General features: G+C 37.8%; 2 protein-coding genes across 2 annotated transcripts in view; one reads left to right on the top strand and one right to left on the bottom strand.

Moving 5' to 3' along the window:
- Positions 1 to 9481, bottom strand: part of fgd (faciogenital dysplasia) — a 49556-nt gene extending 40075 nt beyond the window's left edge. Inside the window, exon 1 of the mRNA XM_051117769.1 lies at positions 9338 to 9481. Within this exon, the coding sequence (XP_050973726.1) occupies positions 9338 to 9359 (22 nt within the window). The 5' untranslated portion in view covers positions 9360 to 9481. The remainder of the gene's footprint in view (positions 1 to 9337) is intronic.
- A 2379-nt stretch (positions 9482 to 11860) lies between these two features.
- Positions 11861 to 24394, top strand: si:ch73-236j9.2 (solute carrier family 35 member E2A). The gene is made up of 9 exons (XM_051117780.1): positions 11861 to 12221; positions 13372 to 13785; positions 14768 to 14903; positions 15499 to 15626; positions 16711 to 16831; positions 16909 to 16962; positions 18654 to 18726; positions 18894 to 19039; positions 22912 to 24394. The coding sequence occupies exons 2-9, from the start codon at positions 13506 to 13508 to the stop codon at positions 23144 to 23146; spliced, it is 1173 nt and encodes a 390-aa protein (XP_050973737.1). The 5' UTR covers positions 11861 to 12221; positions 13372 to 13505; the 3' UTR covers positions 23147 to 24394.
- The last annotated feature ends 204 nt before the right edge of the window (positions 24395 to 24598 follow it).

Below are 24598 nucleotides of genomic sequence, written 5' to 3'. Positions count from 1 at the left end.
GATGAAAGCCTAAATATTAAATATCACAGATTTGTATTTACTAAGTAATCCACTTTTTTGTAGAGGGGGGTCAAAATGACAATGAGAATCAGAGGCAAATCACTTGGGGAGCAAAAATTACTTCAGAAAGATGGCAGCATCATAATGTCTGTGGTAACTGGAATCTCTATGGGTCAAATCTGTTGACTTTAGCAGTCTTTGTTGCATTATATGACAATGGTGACAGTTCCAAAATGGGGAAAAAGCAATTTTCCAGGTTTTTCTCCAAAGTCTGCATTCCTGTAACTCACGAAGTATTAAAGATGTCTCAATATGTCAGCAACAATAGCCTTGTGGGCAGCACGTCGACATGCAGCGCTGTTGCGCTATGGGTGTCCGAGTTTGAATCCCGACTCGATGACCTTTCCTCATCCCGCCCCTATCACTCCCACTTCGCTTCCTGTCAGTTTTGATCTGTCCTTTTCTAATAGAGGCAAAAATGCCAAAAAAAAAAAAAAAAAAAAAAAGATGTATGATTTTGGATTCTAGTTCTTGACAAACTTTTCTTGTGAAATCTTAATTTTTTTTAAGGGCCTATATGGTTCAGTCACAGATATCTCCATGCAGCTCCATGTTCAGATTGTTGAATAATAACCAAACCAAATAACTCAGTAAATATACAACCGTGACATTTAATATTTTGGCTCTCTTCCTCAGTATTTCTTTCACCATGAAAAATATGGACAAAATCAAAAAAGACCTCCGGTTGAGTGGACATGGAATGACCCAAAAATAAAATCTTCATCAAAACATAATAACTATGTCAGTGTCCAGATCCAGTCTTTTCCTCACATATCACCATGTGTTATCCCATCATTAGCCCAAACAGACACACAAACACCTCCTGTAGTCATCTGAAACCCACAGCAGCGCCTCAGAGGAGCGGGACATAAAACAGCATGAATATTTCACTCAGATGTGCCGCCTCTGAATTCATGATGAGTTTCTGCAGTGAGGCGGTCAGCGCGCACACACGGGAGCTCAAACCCCAGCACTGGGCTGAAGATGAGGGTTTGTGCGGCTCCTATTGACAGAGTGTTTTAACTTCGTCCAGGATGAACAGATGCCACATATAACCACAGCCTGTCTGTCCATCTGACTCAGTTTAGCAACTTCAAAAACACCAAACTGTAGCACAGCTGCCTTCTAGAGCTGACTGAAGAACTAAAATCAGGTTTTCCACTTGTATTTAAAAAAAAAAAAAAAAAAAAAAAAAAAAAAAATCAGTGGAAGTTTTTTAAAATAAACTGTCCACAAGAGAAGCTTTAGAGGTTTAGAGAAACAGGTTTGACTTCATGACTTTGGTCACTAGAAATGAGGGCTGCCGAATTAAACAGTATCCAAAATCCACATGTAAATGTAGAACACTACACCATAAATAGGCAATACATAAACACTACTTACAATTTATGTGACTACTTCTACTTTAGCCATTTTAAATTAAGAAAAAAGCTGTGGCAATGTAGTTTTCAATCAATTTATGAATCACATTGTCCAAATGTTTAAAGCTGCAGTCCATAAGTTTTGCCTTTGTCAGCATCTCTGTGTTGAAACCTGCAACTGCAGTTATTTGTGGAATTATCTTCATTACGTGGCTTATGCATCGGTACGGCTCCTCAGAATGGATGAATGTTATCACGCTGGTGTTGATACTGTACTCAGGAATCACAGATTCCGTGTCTTAGTTTGACCCAAATAAGAATTTTCATCTGATTCACATGTCTGCCACTTTTGTTCTGACCAACTGAGAAAAAAAATGCATTACAATAAATCACACTACCAATGATTACATCTAACGATCGTTTAGCTCATTTCACATCAAACCATGCAAATTATTATTATTATACTTTGTTCTCAAATTGTTCATGTTAACAACATCAGCAATGCGTGACTGTGTGTATTTAGTGCGTATCAGCATTAGATTTGAATTTCTGTAGGCTCTTTTAACCCAAAAAGCAAATTAATGATCCCACATATCTGTAATTAGTTGCACATTTAAATCTGGAAAAATAATCTAATTTCTGTCACTTACATGTGTTTCATTAACACATAATCCTTTCTGGATTACAATCTGCCATCAAAATAAGAAGTCTGATTATTCCAGCTGCAAAAGGCTGTAAATGATCTGCCACATGCCATATAGCCTACTAGCTGGGACTTTTTCTTTATGTTTACAGACGTAATGTAATGACACAAAGACCAACGGTGGCTTGCTTGTTTTTGCCGCAAAAACCTACCAGTACCACTCAAATTAGGAAACATTATTACAAGCTTAACGTAGTGAATCAGGCTAAAGTAAGGAGTTAGTTGGCTGGTTATCCTCAAAAATTGATTTTGGATCATTTTTAACCAAAAAAAAAAGTTACGCCTGTAGCTTTAATAAGCACACGATCTATAGCAACAAAACGGTTAGACATCTCAGACAGATACAAGTAAAAAACAAAAAAAAAGGTATTTTTCCAAGTTCTGAGCCACTTGTTACTGTTTTGTACATGTAGTCATAATAATTATAATTTAAACGCAGTTCATTTTATTGACCACAATCTTATTGTTGATAACTGTTTAGAGAGGGGCACTTTTGGTTAATTTTGAAAAAAGGGCAGGAGCTTGAGCCCCCAAAGCACCCCGTCTGCACGTGCCTAGAAATCATGTGTTTGGATGAGTGATATGTGTGATCTGCATGTGTGTTGGTGTATGTCATAAGTGGCTGTGGGTTTCTGTCCTCACTGTGACACAGATGGCAGAGACTCTACATGATCACTGCGATTAAAGCCGTAAGAAGAGAGACTAACAGGAGGATTAGACTACGAAACTGAGAAACAGGAATCAGGGGTGTGATGAACACAAGCTTGTTCCCTCACTGACCAGCATTCTCAATGAGCCTGAACAAACGCGAATGTCACGTGGGCATAGTGAACACCATACACTAGTGTTGCACGATATACCGGTACTTAAAAAGTATTGCGATACCCTGCTTTTAAAAACGGTACAGTTCCGCATTTTACTAGTATCGGTATTTTAAGAATGCATTTTAACAAGAGCCGTATTTCTGCGTGTCTGTGTTAGTGAATGTTAGTGAATGGCGGAGATGCACAGCCCTGATAGCACACGTACATCTTGGAGACGTCTATCTGACTTCTGCAAGTCGTAGTTTGCTCATCTGCAATACGTCTGTGGGACGTTTCCTATCAGATGTCAAACAGACGTCTATTAGATGTCTTTAAGATGTCTTTAATATGTTTATGATTTAGAATGTATGTAAAACTGACATCTTATAGACGTCTGCCAGACGTTTGAACACAGCAGATGCTTTCCAGATCAAGAGATCTTTAACAAACATCTTGCAGACGTATGTGTGCTATCTGGGTTTTTGTTTACTACACACATACGCGTGATGCTCGCTTTGTTTTCAGCCTCTGCCGCCTCAATATATGAGTACATGAACACATGAACATCATCTCTAGAACTGCTCTGAGAGTCACTTCATGAGCATTTTACCATTTCTTTTGCGGAAAACTATCGTCATATGAATGCAACCCATCAAAATAAAAGTTTGGTTTAACTTGTCAGCTAGAAATATATTAATATATTACTTAATGTAAAGATAGCACTACTACTACTAATAAAAACATTATCAAAACAATGTTTAAAGAATATTTACCAGAATTTTTTTCCCCCCCAGAATTTATTCACCAGAAAATTGTAAATACACAACACAGTATTTCTGAAAAAAAAAAAAGCTTATAATAAATTAATTCTTTATCAAATCTAATTATCTTTTATAAATTAATTAGACATGCTTTTGATTATTAAAATGTAATGAAACGATTAAAATAGAATCCAAAAAAATTAATGGAAAACAGAGATTCACAAACAAAGTGAATTTGAGAAAAATAATAACATGTATTTCATAGTGCCTTAAAAACATGTCTTTTCTGTTAAACTTTTCATAAATTGCTGTTAATTTCTGCAAGTTTCATGATTTGAATTGCTTGCTTTATGATAAATATTTTTTTAATGTAACCATTAAAATAGTATCGGTTCAGCAGTCGTATCGTGATATTTTAGTCCAGTATGGTATTGAAGTCAAAATTTTGGTATTGTGAAAACACTACCATACACCATATAGAGCGCTAATGGATTCTTAAGGGTGAATCTCAGATCTCGGAGTCACATTTCAAAAAAACAAAAAAACAAAACCTGAGACCCACATTCATGACAGGAGAGTTTTGGTTAAAACATGTAAGTGTTTATGAACACACACACACACACACACACACAGTCTGATTGATCATGTTTAGCTTCAAAATCCATGTGACAAAGTGCAGGTCTGTAGTCATGGCAACCTGACAGGTCATAAAACATTGCACTGGTGTCACACACCAACATCACATCTGACCTTCTGCACATATCCACACACAGCTTCTCCTTATATGGCTACTGATACAACTGAAGACCTGAACAACTATAAGAACACAGCAGAACTTCGTCAAACATGACAGCGAGTCAGTGGAGCTGTGTTTCTCATCTGAACCTCTGCTACACACCACAAGAGACAGGTAGGAACTAACCAAAAGCTGCTACACTATTAACTTAAGGCTAACAGCGTCTTCCCAATCGTTTAGAAACTGGTCACAATCAAGTAGCACAGCAACATGACATTAATTTTAGTGAATCAAACAGATTTGTCGTAATGAAGCAGTCGCTCTAGAGCTGCCAAACTACACATGTAAAGTTTAATACTCAGTGTTAGAGATTTGAACAAACATCTAAACCTAAGTGTGAGTAAAAGTAAGAGCATAAAGAAAGAGCACCAATGAAAGACTTGCAGTCACTTGGATTGTCATGAGAGGGACACACATACTCACTCACCGCTACAGGAAACTATAATCAGTGCTTGTTTGTCTTATTTTCACAAACAAACATCAGCACAGACTGGGTTTAAATGACATGGACTGGAGCTGCTGAATGACAGATCAGTGTGTGGAGGAGATGAGCTGCGACCTCTAGTGGCCACACACACACACACGGGATGGTACTCCTCTAGTTATGCTTGGAGACTTCAACGTCCACCTAGATAAACCTCAGGCTGCAGACTTCCTCTCTCTGCTTGCCTCTTTTGATCTCAAGTGAGTGTTAACGACGACCACTCTTAAATCAGGCAACCAACTAGACCTTATTTACACACAACACTGCACACCACTGCACACCTCGGACCACTTCCTTCTCCCTCTCAACCTTCTTGACACAACACATACCCCTCCACATGCCATCCTTCGACGTAACTATGCTCACGGTCACCCTCCTGGCTATCTGCTATGGTTTCATCTTCACTTCCTCCATAAACAGTTCTCATCTCTTGATGCTAACAGTGCTACTGACACTCTCTGCTCCACTCTGACATCTTGTTTAGATACTGTCTGCGCCCTCTCTTCCAGGCCAGCACGTATACCACCCCTTCACCAGGTGTGGTGCAAATCAAAAAATCCTACTGACCTTAGTGTGTATTGGTCACTCCTCTCTTTCTTCTCTGCTAATGTCTCCACTGCTAAAGGGACATACTATTCAACCTTGCCAAGGCAGAACTGCTTGTGGTTTCAGCCAACCCATCACTTCTTCACAATTTCATCATTCAGTGAGACAAATCAACCGTAACACCTTCCAGGACAGCCAGGAAACTCTGAGTTGTGATTGATGATCAGATGGATGATCAACTGCAGATTTGCTTTATACAACATTAGGAAGATCAGGCCCTTTCTTTAGGCACATGCTACACAACTTGTCCAGACTGGACTATTGCAATGCTCTCTTGGCAGGTCTTCCAGCCAGCTCTATCAAACCTCTGCAACAAATCCAGAATGCGGCTGCAAGACTAGTCTTTAGCAAGCCAAAAAGAGAGCATGTCACATGTCTGTTCATCAGTTTGCTTTGGCTACCAGTAGCTGCTTGCATGAATTTTAAGGCATTGATGTTTGCCTACAACCACTGGCTCTGCACTACTGATGTAAACTCAGAATAGAGAAATTAGTCGCAGTATTTTTAATTCTGTGTTAAAAACTGGTAAGAAATCATTAGTGGTTTGCAGGCAAGAACTCACTATCACTTGCTCTTATTTTTGGGTCTGGAAACCCTAAAGGAGTCCTATTATGCCAAGTTTTGATGTTGTTTTGGGAGTGTACTAGAACATGCTCTCACACTTGGTGGTTTGAAAAAACGCATTATTTTTCACATAATTTACATTATTACAATACCTTTCTATCCAAGCCTGGCACAAATGGCTCGATTAGTTCCAGGTTTGATGAAAATGTGTTGTGATTGGTTAGCTGTCCCACTGCGTTGTGATTGGCGAACAGCTTAGACAGTGTTTCAGTACTGCCGCGCCCCTTGACAAAGAAGCAAGTTCTGTGTACAACTGTTAGCGCAAACTAGATTAAAGTGATATTTACGTTTTAAATATGGGTATTTTTCTTACAAAAATGCATCGGTTCGTTACAGGAGGCCTTTACTGACCCCTCTGGAGCCACTTTTTGTGAGGCACTTTTTATTATGGATGGATGCACTTTACTGAACTTGTTTTGGAGTGATAAAGAGAAACACTTGTCTATGCTGTTCTAAATCTTGGGAGTGCCACGATCATTTTTAGCATAACTCAGATTGCATTTGTCTGAAACAAGGAAGTCATATACACCTAGGAATGCACTAGGAGGTCGAGTAACTAATTTATTTAATACTTAAATACTTAGTATTAAATACTTACATACTTAGTTTCACTGCCCTAAACCAGCTTCAGAATAAGGCTAAAAGCAGCCTAATGTTTTTAATATGACTTAATTTGTATTTAACATGAAAACAAAAGAATAAAAACATTGCAAGTTACAAATTATAATGCTTACATTTCCTTAGTTATTCAAAAATCAGCTACAGAAAACGAGCAAAGAACAATAAAGGGGTCATCTGATGCAATGTTCACTTTTTCATGTTGTTTGAACATTAATGTGTGTTGGCAGTGTATGTACCAAATCTACACTACAATGACAAAAATCCACCCAGTGGTTTTTATTTAATCTGTAAAAATAATCTCCCCTTTTTCAAATCAAGTCATTCTCAGCTTCTTGTCTGTGTGACATCACACCGACAGAGGCCGCTCCCACGATAGTTTGATTGACATAGGCGTCTTACCTTAGACCCGCCCTGAAACAGTCCGACTGCCATTGTTTCGATGCCGGAGCAGGGACACAGACAAGAATGGCTCCTAAGCGAATGAGGTGTTGTGTTGTTGGATGTAATGAACACAGTGGTCGTCATTTACTCCCGACATCTGAGCCGCTGAAGATGCAGTGGATTACGTTTGTTTGTGAAGGGAATCACACATGGCTCCGACATGGCCACCGGAGATGATCGCGGCCACTCTAGTCAATGCTTGTGTTTATACCCGCTGCACTGCGGCTCATTGAAGCATCCCAGAAGTGTCTCTCCGCGCTGCATCGCTAAAGTTAGGCTAATCCACCACCTCCCACACCCCCCCCAAACCATTGGAATTTCTGTAGGTGGGTTTTATTTTAATGATATTCTAATGGGCCGCATTGTGACATCATTGCATGCGGAAAACAAACACTGTAGTCCAAAGGAGCTGTTCATGTAGTTCTTGAAACAGGATTTTTTAAAAACAAAATATCTCCTTTGGAGTGGACTTTGAGATTTGTAACTTTGTAGATGTTTTTTATGCCCAAAGAAGATACACACCACACACTGACTAAAATTCAAAAAGCATAATAGGACCCCTTTAATAAAGCTGCTGCACATGACTCTTCCAGCATGGATTGTGGTACAGACAAGAATTTGTTGAAATGATTCGTGCTTGTAAGTCTCTAAGCAGTCAAAGTAGGATGTAGGATTATCTACTGCATATATTTATCCTTTCTCTTGCTTGCTACTGTTCTCTCCATAACTGTCTTTCCACAAAATCCCCAGAGGAAGTTTATGAAATGAAAGAAACTGACAGAAAGGGGCCGTGGAGGAAGATCTGATGATGAAAGAAGGGCCGAACAAAGCCTGCAGTGTGTTTCTGCAGAGAGGCAAAAAGAATAAGAGCACACAGCAGAGAATGAGAGAGGAACAGAACGGAGGGATGAATCAGACCAGTGAAATTAAACCAAGAGAGAGAGAGAGATGATGAGGTCATGAATAAGGAGAGATGGTCAGTGTGTGAAAGAAAGATGATAAACGGGCTGTATGTGACACATGGAAATGTACTATAAATATTCAGTGCAACTTTCAGAACTCCAAATGTTCTTAATCTAGCAGCCACATCCTGGATTAGATGCAGAGGTTTGATAGAACTGGCTGGAAGATCTGCCAAGAGAGTCCATCAAGAGCTTTCACTGACACTGCAAGCATGAATCTAAATGTCTTGACATCTCACAGATGAATGAATCAACACTTAAACTCATGTACATGTGTTCAGGAGTGATGCCTGTTCAATCATAGGGAGAAAACTGAAGGCATGAAGTCATAATTCAGATGTATTCAGAGAGAGTGCAAAGCTGAAACTTAGTATTACACTAATGAAAATGAGACTTAGAATAACATATTTGCAGTACAATAAGAGTTTGGAACTGTGGATATAGTATCATAATGCAGAAAAAAACTAATGGTTTTTGACTTTAGGATGAATGTGAGCTGGACATGCTTTCATGAGATTCGACATCAAAAGCAAAACATGTCAACTTCACCATGCAGCTGAATATGATGCTCATGCAACAATCCATAAACTGCCCCATTTGCTCTCCTCACATCTTTAACAGAAAATATAACAGCATTATTTGACAAATGAAAGATGAAATCAGCATATATAAATATGGTTGCAGAAACTTCACAAATAAAACAAGCTGGCAAAATGAATCATGTCAGATCTCCTTTATCTCTCAAGTGCTGCTGGACAACTGAGAGCAAAGGAAGGCTGATTCTCAGATGTTTCTCCTGAGAAATAGACAAAATTGTCTATTTGCCCTCAGAGATCTCAGCAACTCTACTAAGTCTCATCCAGTTTTTCCCAGATCAAATGAAATGAGCTGCCATGCACATTACTGCATGTAAACATTTGGAGTCTGAACAGAAACATCACAAGTCTGAGGTGAATTTGAAACTTAGTTCAAGAGCAGCTCGACTCACACACTCTCATTCTCGCTGTGACACATTAAAGTTTCCATTCGCACACGAAGGACTGAAGGAAAGCTTTGACACTGTATGTCCAGACACACACTCTCTACAGTTTGAATGAGAAAAGAGAAACGCTGACCGCTCGCGCTGAATCCTCGCATCGTGTGCAGCTTCTCAGACTTTATATGTTGAAGAGAAATGAGCTGTTTTTCCCGACATTTGTCCTGGTTCGACAGTCCATCCTTTCGTCCTCGGTCTCTCGTCTGGTTTTCTGGAACAGCTGTATTTCTCACCCTCCGAGCACTGACTGAACTGACTCTATTAGTGTCCGATCAGCAAACGAATCGTTCATTTGAGTCGATTCGTTTTGGCGATTCAGTGCGATATTGATTATTTATTATTATATATATTTGTTTCGAATAAATAATATCAATATATAAAACTACTCATTTATTAATTATAATAAAAATTGTTAATTGATACTTTCAAATATTTTGTCGGCCATAATCGAGTCTTTTTTTTTTTAAATTATGCAGTCAACAATCACATTTACAACAACAAAAACAAAAAACAACAAAAATAAGGGTTACATACAATAATCCAAAGCATATTATATTAGCTTACAGGATTTACACCAAGAAAGAGTCTCAATTGCGATGGGGTTATTACACTTTCTTATAGAATTCACATATACATCAAAATCTTTTCTGAAAATAAAAAGGAGTTTTCTTTGACCATTTACATTTATGAATATAAAATTTTGCCAGAAATAGCAATAGATTAATAATAAGCTTACAGTGAGAAGAGCCTATATTCAAAGAGTAACCAAAAAACACAATTTTGGGAGTTATACAGAAGTTTGGAAGTAAATACTTGTTAACAAAATTAGAAAAATCAATCCAAAATACTTTAAAATAAACACAGTCCCAAAATAAATGATTGATTGTTTCTTCAGACTTAAGACAAAAAGAGCAATTGGGGGAAATACTATTATTAAATTTAGCAAGTTTGTAATTTACCGGGTAGCAATTATGGACCATTTTAATAGAGACTTCAGCAACTTTATTGGACAAGAAGAATTTCTTTCGCCATAATCGAGTCGACCAGAAGAGGTGAAGTCTTGACAGTGTCAGAGTCATGGGGTTTTGTTGTGTATGAGTGTGTGTTTTGTGGGATGCCCTCAGGAGCCTCCTGTATCATGAGCATCATATGACACACCACAGGGAAAAGGAGTCTTTGTGTTTCTCTCACACATACAGAGCCAAAATGCTGAACAGAGAGCATAAATAACTTAAGACGGTTTAGTAGTCAAATGTATTTAAAATGAATGAGAAAAGATGACAATGAAAAGTTTCATGCAAACTGCATTATGGAAGGCTTTAAATGAAAGGCGATAAAATTGTGCACGGCCGAATATGTGTGATCAAAAAACAACTAGATAAAAAAGTTCGTCAAGACAAACTTTAAGTTGGCGTGAGAAAGCCGGACCAGAAAGTTTTTAAAAGTTTGAAAAGTTTAAGAAGTTTAAGAAGTTTAATTTTTTTTTTAGGTTTTAAGTTTGGATGGTTTTCAGTCTGAAATATTTAGAAGTTTTAAAGTTTTAATGTAGTCTGTCAGATAGATAGATAAATAGACAGATAGATAGATAGATAGTAATGGTTAGATGTTAGATAGATAATTAACAAGTTGCTAGCATGTTTCTAGCATGATTAGCAAGTTGTTAGCATGTGGCTAGCATGTTTTTGGCATGATTAGCAAAGTTGCTAGCATGTTTCAAGCGTGATTAGCAAAGTTGCTAGCATGTTTCTAACGTGATTAGCAGGTTGCTAGCATGTTTCTAGCATTATTAGTAAGTTGTTGGCATGTTGCTAGCATGTTTCTGACATGATTAGCAAAATTGCTAACATGTTTCTAGCATGATTAGCAAGTTGTTAGCATGTGGCTAGCATGTTTCTGGCATGATTAGCAAAGTTGCTAGCATGTTTCTAGCATGATTAGCAAGTTGTTAGCATGTGGCTAGCATGTTTCTGGCATGATTAGCAAAGTTGCTAGCATGTTTCTAGCATGATTAGCAAGTTGTTAGCATGTGGCTAGCATGTTTCTGGCATGATTAGCAAAATTGCTAGCATGTTTCTAGCATGATTAGCAAGTTGTTAGCATGTTGCTAGCATGTTTCTAATGTGATTTTTTAATTTTTCGTAATTATTTAATTATTTGTGTCATCGTTTAATCTCATTTTATTTTGTAGAACATAAACTATTTTGTGAAATCGAAATATTTTGATAGTTTTTGTCCATACAAAACGGTTTGCTTAGCAATATTTATGTAAATATATTTTTTTGTGTTCCTCAGAAAAAAAATACTCATACAGGTTTGGAACTTGAGGGACTTGAGGGGGTAAATCATTTTCATTATCGGAGAATTTTCATTATTTTTGTGCACTGTATACAACGAATTGTACCTGACAAAAGAAGACAACTCGACGTGATGGGCTCGACTTCACCAGCGTGCTGCGTGACGTCAGATATACGTCACATGTATCACTGACCAATGGAGACAGGGTTCGGGCCGCTAGACTCCGCCCTTTCAGACACCCTTTGTAAATTCGATAGCCATTCTGCGTTTACGTTTCTTGGTTTTTTAAATTTCCGCAAATTGTCGTGTATGTAGTGCTTCCGGTCAAACCTGCGCTTCAGTTGCGCAGAACGATTGAATGCGAAAGCACCGGAGGAAGCACACAGTTTATACGTCTTTGTTCGACTGCGCAGACTTACGCAGCGTGTGCTCCAGATGATCCAGCACAAACATCAGGAAAGAGAAACAATAAGCGAGGAGTTGGTGATCACACAGCCGCGAGCTGAGGACGTGTCGATATCTCAGGATCCATGCGGACTCACACACTGACACCTCACGATTTGAGCTGAACTTCAGCCTCGGGCTCCATCGAAGCATGTGAAGAAGTCGCCGGAGAGAAGATGAAGTGTATTTCGCTGTGGCTTAAATGTCTCGGATGAACACACTGGGTTGAGTATTTTATATTTTGTGAAACGCTGTAATTTCATGTGTTCAAATGTACTTTTGTTCGTACACTGCGTGCGTAGAGTTTACATGCAGCAGAATGAAGTGTTGACACGAACGTGTCTGATCTTTGTTCTCACTGTAATAATTCATTGTGTTGGAGAAATAATAACATTAACAGAAAAAGCTTTAGGCCATTTAAATAATCAAACGCCCAAGTAAACAAACATAAAGGACAAAAAAGTAAATTTTCTTGAATATATATATATATATATATATATATATATATATATATATATAATATTTATATGTTTTTAATATTTATAAACACTCAAAAAGTATGTGGACACATAAGCCACATTTACTTGTTACTTGTCATTTTATTAGTTAGCAGTATGTCAAAGTAAGTGTCTTTTTATTTGAAAGAAATGCACAACAAATGTTATGAACTTGAGTTCATGCACTCAGAATCACTGATTTCTGGTTCAAAGTCAGTGACTTAATGTCTGTGCCTTGAAAACCAGATACCAGTCTCGGTGTAAACATATAATTCAAACATTTCTGCAGGTCTTAAGTCATGCAATTAAGTGTCCCATGCATTTCAAAAACTGAAAATTTTCCTTAGTATTTGTTTTGTTTTAGAATATAAATATCTAAATGTCCTTGAATCAAAATGCTTTTACCACAGTGCAAAATGAAGATATGTATTTTTGAGTTTATGCCTCAAACTTGTTTTCCCTGCTAATTAACTTTATTTTTTTAATCATAAAACCTAACTTATATTACTTTGCTTCTCAGGTAAATGTGTCTTGATTTAAGAGTCTATAGACATTTGCGCTCTAAAACAAGGCGAAGGTTAAGGAAGAGCATCACTTTTTATCAGTGTGATCAGAAGTACAGTACAAGTTATTTCCGTATTCAGATGTTTGAATCAAAGCTATCCAAGCCTTACGCTTTGTTTTGGAAGTTGTATTTTAACATTTAGAAAGGATACGGACATATTTGTGTTCCATTATTCCTTGAATTATTTTTACTTGTTCCTAAAAATGTCTTAAAAGCCTTCACTGAACCTTATGAAGTATTGAACAGTCTCCTCTACGATGGCCTGGTGTTGTTGGATGTGTTGTGAGTGAGTTTCTTGTGCTGTGTTTGCAGATGTCCAAGTGGAGCAGCTCTTCGGGACTTTTGTTCCACATGCTCCTGCTGTTTACTGTAGTATGTGAAGTGTTTGCACATTTATTGCTTTATTACCCCTGGAGTTTGCCCCGCTGCCACCGTCTTCCTGCAACATGACCGGCAACGGGCGCTCCGGTAAATCCAAGTTCTGGCCCTCGTTCGGCAGCTTCAGGCCGCGGTCGGAGCGCGTGATGCTGACCCGCAGCGAGAGCACGCCGGGAGAGCCGGTCCTGAAGATCACCATCACCGAGACCACGGTGATCGAGGCCGACTCGGGCGTCTGGAACTCCAGAGCTCTGACGTACCTGGCGCTCTGGTACTTCTTCAGCTTCTGCACGCTCTTCCTCAACAAGTACATCCTGTCTCTGCTGGAGGGAGAGCCGAGCATGCTGGGTGAGTTTCTGCGTGTTGCGCAACTGCCTTCTGGTTTAATCGAATGTTTGTTAGCACTGATTTTCAAACAGAGATGCAATAAAATACGGTCTTTGCAAACAAGACCTGCTGCCGTCAGCATCAGTTTTCCAGATGAGAAGGTGAGATTAACCCGTTTAGCTAAAACATCACGTATTAGCCTTTGCCTCAAAACAGTTTGTGCTTTTAAGGAATGGTCCACCCAGAAATGAAAATGTGTTGCAAATGTGCAACCCTCAGGTCATCCAAGATTAGGATGAGTTTGTTTCTTCATCAGATTTGCTCACCAATGGATCCTCTGCAGTAAATGGGTGCCGTCAGAACGAGAGTCCAAACAGCTGATAAAAACATCACAATAATCCACAAGTAATTCACAGCACTCCAGTCCATCCGTTCACATCTTGAGAAGACAAGAGTTGCATGTTTGTAGGAAACAAATCTAAAATGAAGACGTATTATAAAGTGCATAATCCATAATAAGGCTTCCTCCAGTGGAAAAGTGATCTGGTCTGAATCGGGAGAGAAATCTGGACAGATCAAACCCCATTTACAAGCCAAAACGGCTCTAAACAAATATGTGGCTAGGTATTTGATGTGAGAGACAACATCAGATGGACTTTTTCACTATTATGGATTATGGTTTTTAGTTAAAAACGTTTCAGCTTGTGTCTTCTCAAGATGTGAACTGATAGACTGGAGTGGATTACTTGTGAATTATTGTGATGTTTTTATCAGCTGTTTGCACTCCCATTCTGACGGCACCCATTCACTGCTGAGGATCCATTGGTGAGACAGTGATGGAATGACACATTTCTACAAATCTGATGAAGAAACAAATTCATCTTTGGCCTGACGGGGAGTAAAGTTTCAGCAAATTTAATTTTTTGATGAACTGTTTCTTTAAATGTCTGTTTTTGTTTGCAAATATTTTTTGTCCAGCGTCTGACGTACTTCTGTCTTTCAGGTGCCGTCCAGATGCTTTCCACAACTGTCATCGGCTGTGTGAAGATGTTCGTGCCTTGCCCCCTGTACCATCACAAATCCCGACCCGAATACCCCCCCCACTTCCTCATGATCATGCTGTTTGTGGGACTGATGAGGTGTGTTTGCACTCACAAGCTTTTGCTTGTTATTCATGTGTATTATAGTACAGTATGACACACACAGCTTTATTGACGTAGTTTAGTGTGATAAAAGATATTCTCTAAACAAAATGTGACGTTGCATGTGTGCTTTAATATCTTGAAAATGTTTAATTGTATTTGGTAGAATTTTACAAAAACACGTCACATTTCACCTCAAAATTGACAGAAAGAGATTCCTTTTATTTTGTGAAGAAAATGAGTCCTTTTGTTAGGAAATGACGTTCTATTTGCATTACAACATTATTTTCATTCCTCTCTTCTTATGCAAAAAAACCCAAAAGGCTTATTGTCTTTACTGTAATGCAGAAATGAAAATCACGCTTTTAGCAAGCAATAATTTTTTTATTAGCATGATCGGCATATATAACAGTAGGGCTAAATGTGTTTTTTGTTTTTGGAGTGAGCCAGGCGTGTTTTTGTGAGTGGTCAAGTTAGTAAAAAACAACTGACTGTGCTTCAGATCTGCTGTCACTTGATGAAGTAAACTGTAAAACCTGTTTTACTGGGATGGCGGCCTTATTTTTCTTCTTTTGTGTGCGTGCACTGTCAGGTTCACAACTGTGGTGTTGGGTTTGGTTAGTCTGAAGAATGTGGCCGTGTCATTCGCTGAGACGGTGAAGAGCTCCGCGCCCATCTTCACTGTCATCATGTCTCGCCTCATACTGGGAGAATACACAGGTGCCGCGCTCCTCACACCACAACAGCTGTGCACCGCTCTCACTAGTGCTCACAACTCTGTTAACGCTACTGCTGTGGTGTTTCAGAGTCATCAGACTTAAAACACATGGCCAAACATTTAAAAAAAAAAAAAAAAAAAATTACCCCTAAAAGAGGGACCCAAGTCCCTCTTTCATACACTTTCAGTCAAAAGTTTGAAAAATGTACATTTTAAAAAATGTTTAAAATGTTTTTGTTAACCAAGGCTGCGTTTTTTTTTTTTTTTTTTTTTACCAAACTCAGTAAAAAGAGTAATATTGTGAATATAATATCATTACAGTGTAAAATTGCTGTTTTCTATGTGAATATCTGTTAAACTGTACTTGATGCACAGCTGAATTTTCAGCATCATTACTCCAGTCTTCAGTGTCACATGATCCTTCAGAAATCATTATAATCTGCTGATTTGCTGCTAAACATACTACAATATAATAATATACTATAATATACTACAGTAGAATGCAGGACAAAGTATATTATAGACTTTTCATTAAGACCCTAAAGAATCATATCAACTTGTGAAAAATAGGCATCCGATGACCCCTTTATTTTGATGAGTATTCAATCATTTTTTTTTCTGAGTGAGATGAATTGATTCATGTTCACATTTAGTCTAGAACTACAGTATTGTCAAGTTTACACAACACATACAGCACCTCTGTGTTTCCAGTTTCTCTCAACATGGGGACAGGAGACTTGTCAGTCAATAAATTGGAAAACAAAGTAACTGGCGTTACTTTTTTGAAAAAGTAACTCAGATATTTTCTTGTAAATTAAAAAGTAATGTGTTACTTTACTAGTTACTTGAAAAAAGTAATCTGATTAAGTAACTTGCGTTACTTGTAATGCATTACCCCCAACACTGCGTGTGATAGTGTTTCTAGAGAGCAGAATATCACAGACATTCATTAGGCTTGTGTTCTTTTACTAGAGTCAGTAAATAACCACCTAGCAACCACTCAAAACAGCTGATCAACACCCCGGTAACCACCCAGCATTTACTGTGGCTTAGTGTTAAGTGTGTGTGTTTGTGTGTGTGTTGCAGGTTTCTGGGTGAATTTGTCTCTGGTTCCTGTGATGGCGGGTCTGGCTCTCTGCACCGCCACTGAGATCAGCTTCAACATGCTGGGCTTTTCTGCCGCTCTCTCCACCAACATCATGGACTGGTGCTGCTCTCATACACCTCCATCATACAGACACTTGACCCTGAACTCCAGTCTAATGTGTAGTCTTTGTGTCTCAGCTTACAGAATGTGTTTTCCAAGAAACTGCTGAGTGGAGACAAGTACAAGTTCAGGTGAGAGCCATTGATCTGTGCACACATGCAGCATGTGGTACGTTTGTACTTTCATTCTCACGTCTACACATTTAATTTAACTGATTAAAATCTCTTAAATTTGAGCAGAAAGTCTTAATGTCTTCCTCTGTATTTTGTTTAGTTTTCCAGTACAAACATCTAAACATCTTTAAATCATGATTTATTTACTTGGGATCTTATTTTATGAGAAATTGAATAATTCAAATGAGTTTAAATGCTTAAAGCAAGACAAACAATTTTATAAGAAAAGTATTTTGCTGTGCCCATGGGCTGATAAATAATAAGATAAAACAAGACGACTTGTCGTGTGTCATTTTGCTTTTCAAGTAAAAGATCTTCAGACATTTGCACTGGAACAAGACAAAATACTGAGGGCAAATAGCACTATTTTGCAGCGTGATCAAGTAAAAGTTATTTGCATATTTATCTAAGCTTTCTTTTGTAAAATGAATGAAAAAGATCAATTGTAAGTTGTATTTTTAAACTTTTCGAAGCATTGCTAATACTAGACATTTACACATAGAGAACATATTGACGTATTGTTTCCCCTTCCATTTATTCCTTAAATTTTCTGCAATTGGTCATAAAAAGGTCTTGAAAATTCATAACACCTGAAGATACCCTGATCTAGTAGTAAGTAGTAAGTAAGTAAATAAAGAAAAATAAACTATTTTCCTGACATTTTAAACAGTGTTGGGGGTAACGCATTACAAGTAATGTGAGTTACATCATAATATTACTTTTTCAAGTAACTAGTAGAGTAACACTCAAAATACTTTTGAATTTCTAAGAAAATATCTGAGTTACCTTTTCAAACAAGTAACGCCAGTTACTTTTTTTCCCCATTTATTGATTGACAATTTTCTTGTAGGGAAATTGGGAGTAAACGTGATGACTTTAGATAAATTAGATAAATTAACATTTGTGCTTCATTTTTTTATAGCTAAGAACTGATCTCCTGCCTAAATGTACTTTTCTTTCAGCCTGAAGTGAATTAATTTCACTTTTGGTGTAAAAGGGCTTTTACATTAGAATTGTTTTATATTAAAAACAAAGAAGCAAGCCCTGCCCAGATTTAAAAAGTAACGTAAAAGTAACATAACGTAACACAACACATTACTTTCCATAAAAAGTAACTAAGTAATGTAATTAGTTACTTTTTCCAGAGAGTAACGCAAAATTGTAATGGATTACTTTTAAAAGTAACTTTACCCAACACTGATTTTTAAATACATGCAGGATATACACATAAGTAAGTATTTTAAAAAATATTTTCAGGTTAAAAATGGTTAAATGATTTTTTTTTTTTTTTATGTCAAACTGTTTTTAAACTATTTTATTTAGCACTTTAGAATAGCCGAAGAACAACTAATCACATTTTACCATCATCATGTCCCACAAAAATTAATATGCAGCTCAATAAATGGATAGATCCAGGCACAAAATCTGAAGAAAAGCAATAACTGTGCATTATTGTTACTCCAGGGGTGTAGAGTTCAGCTCCAGCACACACCTGTAGTTCTCAAATAAGCCTGAAGAATTTAATTAGCTGGTTTAATTAGGGTCGAAGCTAAACGCTGCATGTTTAAAGTGTTATAAGCTAGTGTTTTTTCTGTATAGAGTTATAAAGCAGGCAGGACTGTCATGTGTCTGTGTTTTTGTCGGTTTAGTCCTCCAGAGCTTCAGTTTTACACCAGCGCTGCTGCTATCATCATGCTCATACCTGCCTGGATCTTCCTGATGGTCAGTCTGTGCGAACACACTCTACATGCTCACCGACCTCACATATGGCTTTAACTACATTAAGGACATATATAAACCACATAATAAACCACGTCATGGCTTGTAAGCGGTCGGGTGTTTAAAATGCAGTCTTAGTCATAGAAGCTGATGATGTGACTGTCCCGCAGGACCTGCCTCTGACAGGGAAGAGTGAACACACCTTCAGACTGTCTCATGACATCGTGCTGCTGCTGCTGTTTGACGGCGTGCTCTTCCACTTACAGAGCGTCACGGCGTACGCGCTCATGGGCCGTATCTCCCCCGTTACGTTCAGGTGCCAACTTCATCCTGTTTTGTGTTACACCACGTCCGGGTTACGTCTCACCCCCAATCAGAGCACACTTCATCTAGGCTTTTTTGGTGGTGAAATATGACCGGGTCGTATTCTTTGTTGGGTTTTGTTATATGAACCCGTTTAAATGACCAAATATGAACATATGAGATGAATATCAGGGTTTCTGCAGGGCTTATGAAGGGCTTAAGAGCAGAACGTTTTAAATTCATAAAGTCATGCATTGCTAAAAAAGGAATATTTTCCTCTTTATTTTTGTTGTGTGTTCTAAAACAAATATCTAAACATCCTTAAATCACATTACTTTTACTTGAGATACACAACGACGACAAGAAGTCTTGTTTTCTAATAAACTGAACAAAATTAAGTGAGTTTATGCTTAAAATAAGAACAAATATCTGTCAATGGGGAATGGAAACTTGGGTAACACTTTAGTTGCAGGAACACTATTCACTGTTAAAGGGGTCATCGGATGCTAAGTTCACTTTTTCAGGTTGTTTGAACATTAATGTGTGTTGTCAGTGTATGTACAAATCTACCCTATAATGACAAAAATCCATGCAGTGGTTTTTAATCAATCTGTAAAAATAATATCCCCTTTTTCAAATCGAGCCGTTCTCAGATGCCTATCGTTGTGCCGTCACACCAACAGAGGCCACTCCCACAATAGTTGATTGACATGAGCGTCTTACCTTAGATCAGCTGTCACAGTCCAGTAACTTTCCATGTTTCAATGTGGGAGCAGGGATGTAAGTTAGACAAGAATATCTCCGATTGAGCGATTGATGTGTTGTGTTGCTGGATGTAATAATGAACATAGTGGTCGTCATTTACTCCCGACATCTGAGCCGCTGAAGATGTATACATATATCTGTCTATGTTTGCGAAAATCATTCATGATCCAGCTTCACTTACAGCAGAAGTGTGTATAAGCATTTTTTATGAATCTTTGCGATCGCCTTTCCTTATAACGTGGTAGTTATAGCTGCTAAATGCAGCTAATGTAAACAAGACCGTCTTTCCACAGAGAGTAGAGAGGGGCGGGGTGAGCAGAGCTCATTTGCATTTAAAGGAACAACCCCTCAGAATGAGATGATTTTTGCAGAGCTGATTTTGGCAAGGTAAAAAGGGTGTTGTTTTACACAACCATTGAGAATTTTTAATCAAAGTATATTAGAGACTTTTCATTAAGACCCTAAAGAATCATATCAACTTGTGGAAAATGGGCATCCGATGACCCCTTTAATTAGCTGCTTATTAGTATTAGCTTATTACTAGCATATTTGCTGTTTATTAGTACTTATAAATCACATGTTAATGCCTTATTCTTCATGGTCATATTTTAGATCTTTTAATCCGACCCAATACCTAAATCTAACATTCAGCTGAAGTGCTGTGAAACACACGGCATTATTCTATGTGTTGATGTAACTTTAACTGAAACAGGAAGACCTTTTCTAAATAGCCAATATTGTTTTGTTTACATCACAGCTTGAAAAACTATAGCATTCTGTGTAGAATTCTGCAGCGGTTTGTATGACACTGTGCAAAACCAGACTTCTTTCGCCCCAATGGAAAGCATATTAGCACTGTCGGAATCATTCCCTGTGCACTACGTGCCATTCACTGTACAGAAAACATTAATTCTGGGGCAGGACACTTGGATTCTAGAGAGCATTTGATTGGACAGAAAATTTGATGAGAAGCTGAAGTGCAGGGTGATGTCAGTCTACAGGTGCATCTGTGGAAAAAGTTAAATTAAATTAAATTTCTGGTTTGTAACTTATTTAAAAAACTGAAACTTTCATATATTCTAGATTCATGTAAATTAAAACATTTCAAAAGTTTTTGTTTTGATTTTGATGATTAGAGCTTACAGCATGAAAGTCAAAAATCCAGTATCTCAAAATATTAGAGTATTTGCATTTTAGTTTCATTGAATGTCCATCCCTACGGTATAAATTCTGGGTATCTCTTGTTCTTTGAAACCACACTAATGGCGAAGACTGATGACATTGCAATAGTCCAGAATAGCATTGACACCCTCCACAAAGAGGGTAAGTTACAGAAGGTCATTACTGAATGGGGTGGCTGTTTACAGAGTGCTGTTTCAAAGCATTTTAAATGCAGAGTTGTCTGGAAGGAAGAAATTGGGTAGGCAAAGATGCACAAGCAACAGGGATGAGAATACTGTCAAGCAAAGCCAATTCAAAAACTTTGAAGAGCTTCACAAGGAGTAGAATGAAGCTGCATCAAGAGTCACCACGCTCAGACGTCTTCAGGAAAAGGACTACCAAGCCACTTCTGAAACAGAGACAACGTCAGAAGCATCTTACCTGGGCTAAAGAGAAAATGAACTGGACTGTTGCTCAGTGGTCCAAAGTCCTCTTTTCAGATAAAAGTAAATTTTGCATTTCATGTTGAAATCATGGTCCCAGAGTCTGGAGGAAGACTGGAGAGGCAAAGAATCCAAGCTGCTTGAAGTCCAGTGTGACTCTGAAGTCAGTGATGATTTGGGGTGTTGTGACGTCTGCTGGTGTTGGTCCACTGTGTTTTATCAAGTCCAAAGTCAGTGCAGCCATCTACCAGAAGATCTGCTGACAAGCTTTATGGAGATGCTGATTTCCTTTTCCAGCAGGGCTTTAGCACCTGCACACAGTGCCAAAACCACTTCCAAGTGGTTTGCTGACCATGATATTATTGTGCTTTATTGGCCAGCCAACATGCCTGACCTGAACTGCATAGAGAATCTATGGGTAATATTCCATAGAATGATGAGAAACAGTCAATCCAACAATATACAGATGATCTGAAGGCTCAATAGTGCCTCAGCAGTGCCTCAGGATCATTTTCATTTGCTGTAATTTGTGCTGCTGACCAAGTATTGAGTGCATAAATGAACATGCTTTAAAGAACTTGAACTTTTCTGTTTTGCAAATCTGTTTTTTGATTGATCTTAGGAAATATTCTAATATTTTGAGATACTGGATTTTTGACTTTCATGAGCTGTAAGCTATAATCATCAAAATTAAAACGAAAAAAACTCTTGAAATGTTTTACTTTACATGTAATGAATCTAGAATATATTAAAGTTTCAGTTTTTTAAAAAGGTTATAAACAAAAAATTAACTTTTTCACGATATTCAAATTTTTGTGAGATGCACCTGTATATTGGTGGAAGTCAGAGACTGTACGTTTTGAATGCTTGTATTTTGTAATTGTTTTTGGAGTTTGTAGACAACCTTAAGACTAAAATTTATACTAAAAAACAAAAAACTTTAGTTTTGATTTCATGGGGACTTTACCTCACCAGCTATTAATAAGCAGTTTATTGAGGGGAAACTCTTAGTTCATAGTGAATATGTGTTCCCTAATCTAAAGTGCTGCCAAACCTTAAATTAAGTTGAGTTTGAGGCCACTGATAGATATTTGTTCCTGTTTTAATCGTAAACTCACTTTGAGTTTCACAAAAAAACAACACTTCTTATGTTATTTAGCTTCTTAATTAAAAGGTTAATTCTTGATATAAGAAACTTCAGATTTCTGCACTAGAAAATGACAAAAATACAGATGAAGAGCATCACTTTTCGTCAGCGTGATCAGAAGTAGAGTAAAAGTTATTTCCGTATTCTTGTGATTGGGAGTAGAGATATTCAGTCCATAAACTGATGAAAAAGAATTTCGAAGTAATGGAGGTCAGTTAGAAGTTGTGTTTTTAAAATGTTAAAATGCTTACATTTAGAGAACGTATTGACATGTTCCCTTCAGTTCCCTGAATTGTCTTTATTAATTGGTCATTAATCCTGCAGAAAATCTGAAAACGAGTGACTAATGGTGTCTGTCTCTTCCGTCAGTGTTGCGAGCACGGTGAAGCACGCTCTGTCCATCTGGCTGAGCATCATCGTGTTCAGTAATCCCATCACGCTGGTGTCCGCCGCCGGGACCGTCATGGTGTTCGTGGGAGTCCTGCTCTATAACAAGGCCAAACAGATGCAGAGAGACACTCTCATCCAGCACGCTCTCGACCAGTCGGCTGAATCCGAGCAGAAACCCATGATCCAGGACGGAGACATCAAGTCTGTCAACTAAAGCCAGTTCCTTTCAACTGACTGATGGAGTCCCGAGTCCAAACGCAGGTATCCTGAGTGAATCCTGTACTGACGCTACTGGAAGCAGTTCAAGAAGCTTTCAAAATAAACGCTTTCTGTTGGTAGCTCATTGGTCCGGGAATCAGGTTTGACAAGGGGATTAAGCCTTATGCACCTGTGGTTTCTGGGACCCTATAAAACCTTCACAGGTTTAGTGAAAACTGAAAGAGAGACTCTTGAGAAATCCTCAAGCAGTTAAACCCCAAATAGTCAATGCAATATTGTATGGTATTACTGTATTTATTACTGTATACAAAAATATTGTTTGAGTGAGTGCGTGACTCTCACCAGCAAATATCCAGCTCATATTTTACCCCAAAATAATAATCACTAAAAAAAATCAATTTTGTAATTCTTTAGACAAGTAATGTCAATGTCAATGTAAAAAGAAAATCCTAAAATGTACTCTTTATACAAAATAAAACTGACTTTCTTCTTCTGATATTGGGGTGAACTATGACATTACATGTCAGTATATAAGTATATTTTGCAGACACAATGTCTGATAAAGCTCATTTCTTAATTGAATGCTCTCACATTCCACCACTTATGTAAAAAAAAAAAAAAAAAGAGAGAGAAATCTAGTTTTTGTATCTTCTCTGTAAAGCGCAGGACTTTGTTCATTCCACATGCAGTGATTGTAGCAAATCACAATCTTCGTCCAACCTGTGTTTTGACTCTCACGGTCAGGATTTACTGTATGGTTGCAGAAACTTGCAGGTTTGTTTCGCTTTCTCATTGTATTACTCTTCTCACTTATTTTGGATCTGGAACATAAGGGATGACTTTGTCATTTACCTTTTCTCAATTATGTCCAGATGATCAAATGACTTGAAGTTTCCGTGTGGTTTTGTTCTTCTCTTTATTAGATGTCTTGAAGGGTTTTTCCATTTGTTCTCTTCATAGTTTGTTTTAATTCCCTCTTCGTGAATGTTTTTTTTAAATGATATGACCGAAATAGACTCATCGGTTTGTCAAGTCCTTGATGAATCCGCTGACAAAATGGCTTTGCAATGTTACGTGTAAGAAAAAAAAAATCAGCTGGTGGGTTGCGTATGTTATAAACTGATGTATGTTTGTACAATAACCACTAATGGGAATTGTCTGTATAATTTGGTCTTTATTTGTGCATTGGTAACATTTGATTTATATGAATTTTGCATTTCTTTATTAAATGTACACATTGCAACTTTTGTGTGTTTTCATGTGTTTAGCTGTAAAGGCGTACACGATCTACATTACAGATCTGCTGTAAGCTATTGTGACTTCCTAACTGCTTATGTGGGTGTTATGAATATCAGCACAGTGATGGCTTTGCTCTGAGCTCAGATCACTGCTGCTATTGTGCTGTGTGCTGAATGTGTGTCACAGCTCAGGGTGTTCCTGCGTGACT

The sequence above is a fragment of the Labeo rohita genome, chromosome 8 (assembly GCF_022985175.1).
Source record: "Labeo rohita strain BAU-BD-2019 chromosome 8, IGBB_LRoh.1.0, whole genome shotgun sequence".
NCBI classification, from domain to species: Eukaryota; Metazoa; Chordata; class Actinopteri; order Cypriniformes; family Cyprinidae; genus Labeo; species Labeo rohita.
The sequence above is the reverse complement of the archived record's forward strand: the minus strand, read 5'-3'. Positions and strand labels throughout refer to the sequence as shown.

What these genes read in the sequence shown, in the direction of transcription:
- si:ch73-236j9.2 (XM_051117780.1), top strand. Translation starts at nt 13,506, where the DNA reads ATGACCGGCAACGGGCGCTCCGGTAAATCCAAGTTCTGGCCCTCGTTC. An exon ending in CTGTTTGTGGGACTGATGAG is followed by an intron (nt 14,904 to 15,498) that starts GTGTGTTTGCAC and finishes GTGCACTGTCAG; the next exon opens with GTTCACAACTGTGGTGTTGG. An exon ending in TCCACCAACATCATGGACTG is followed by an intron (nt 16,832 to 16,908) that starts GTGCTGCTCTCA and finishes TTTGTGTCTCAG; the next exon opens with CTTACAGAATGTGTTTTCCA.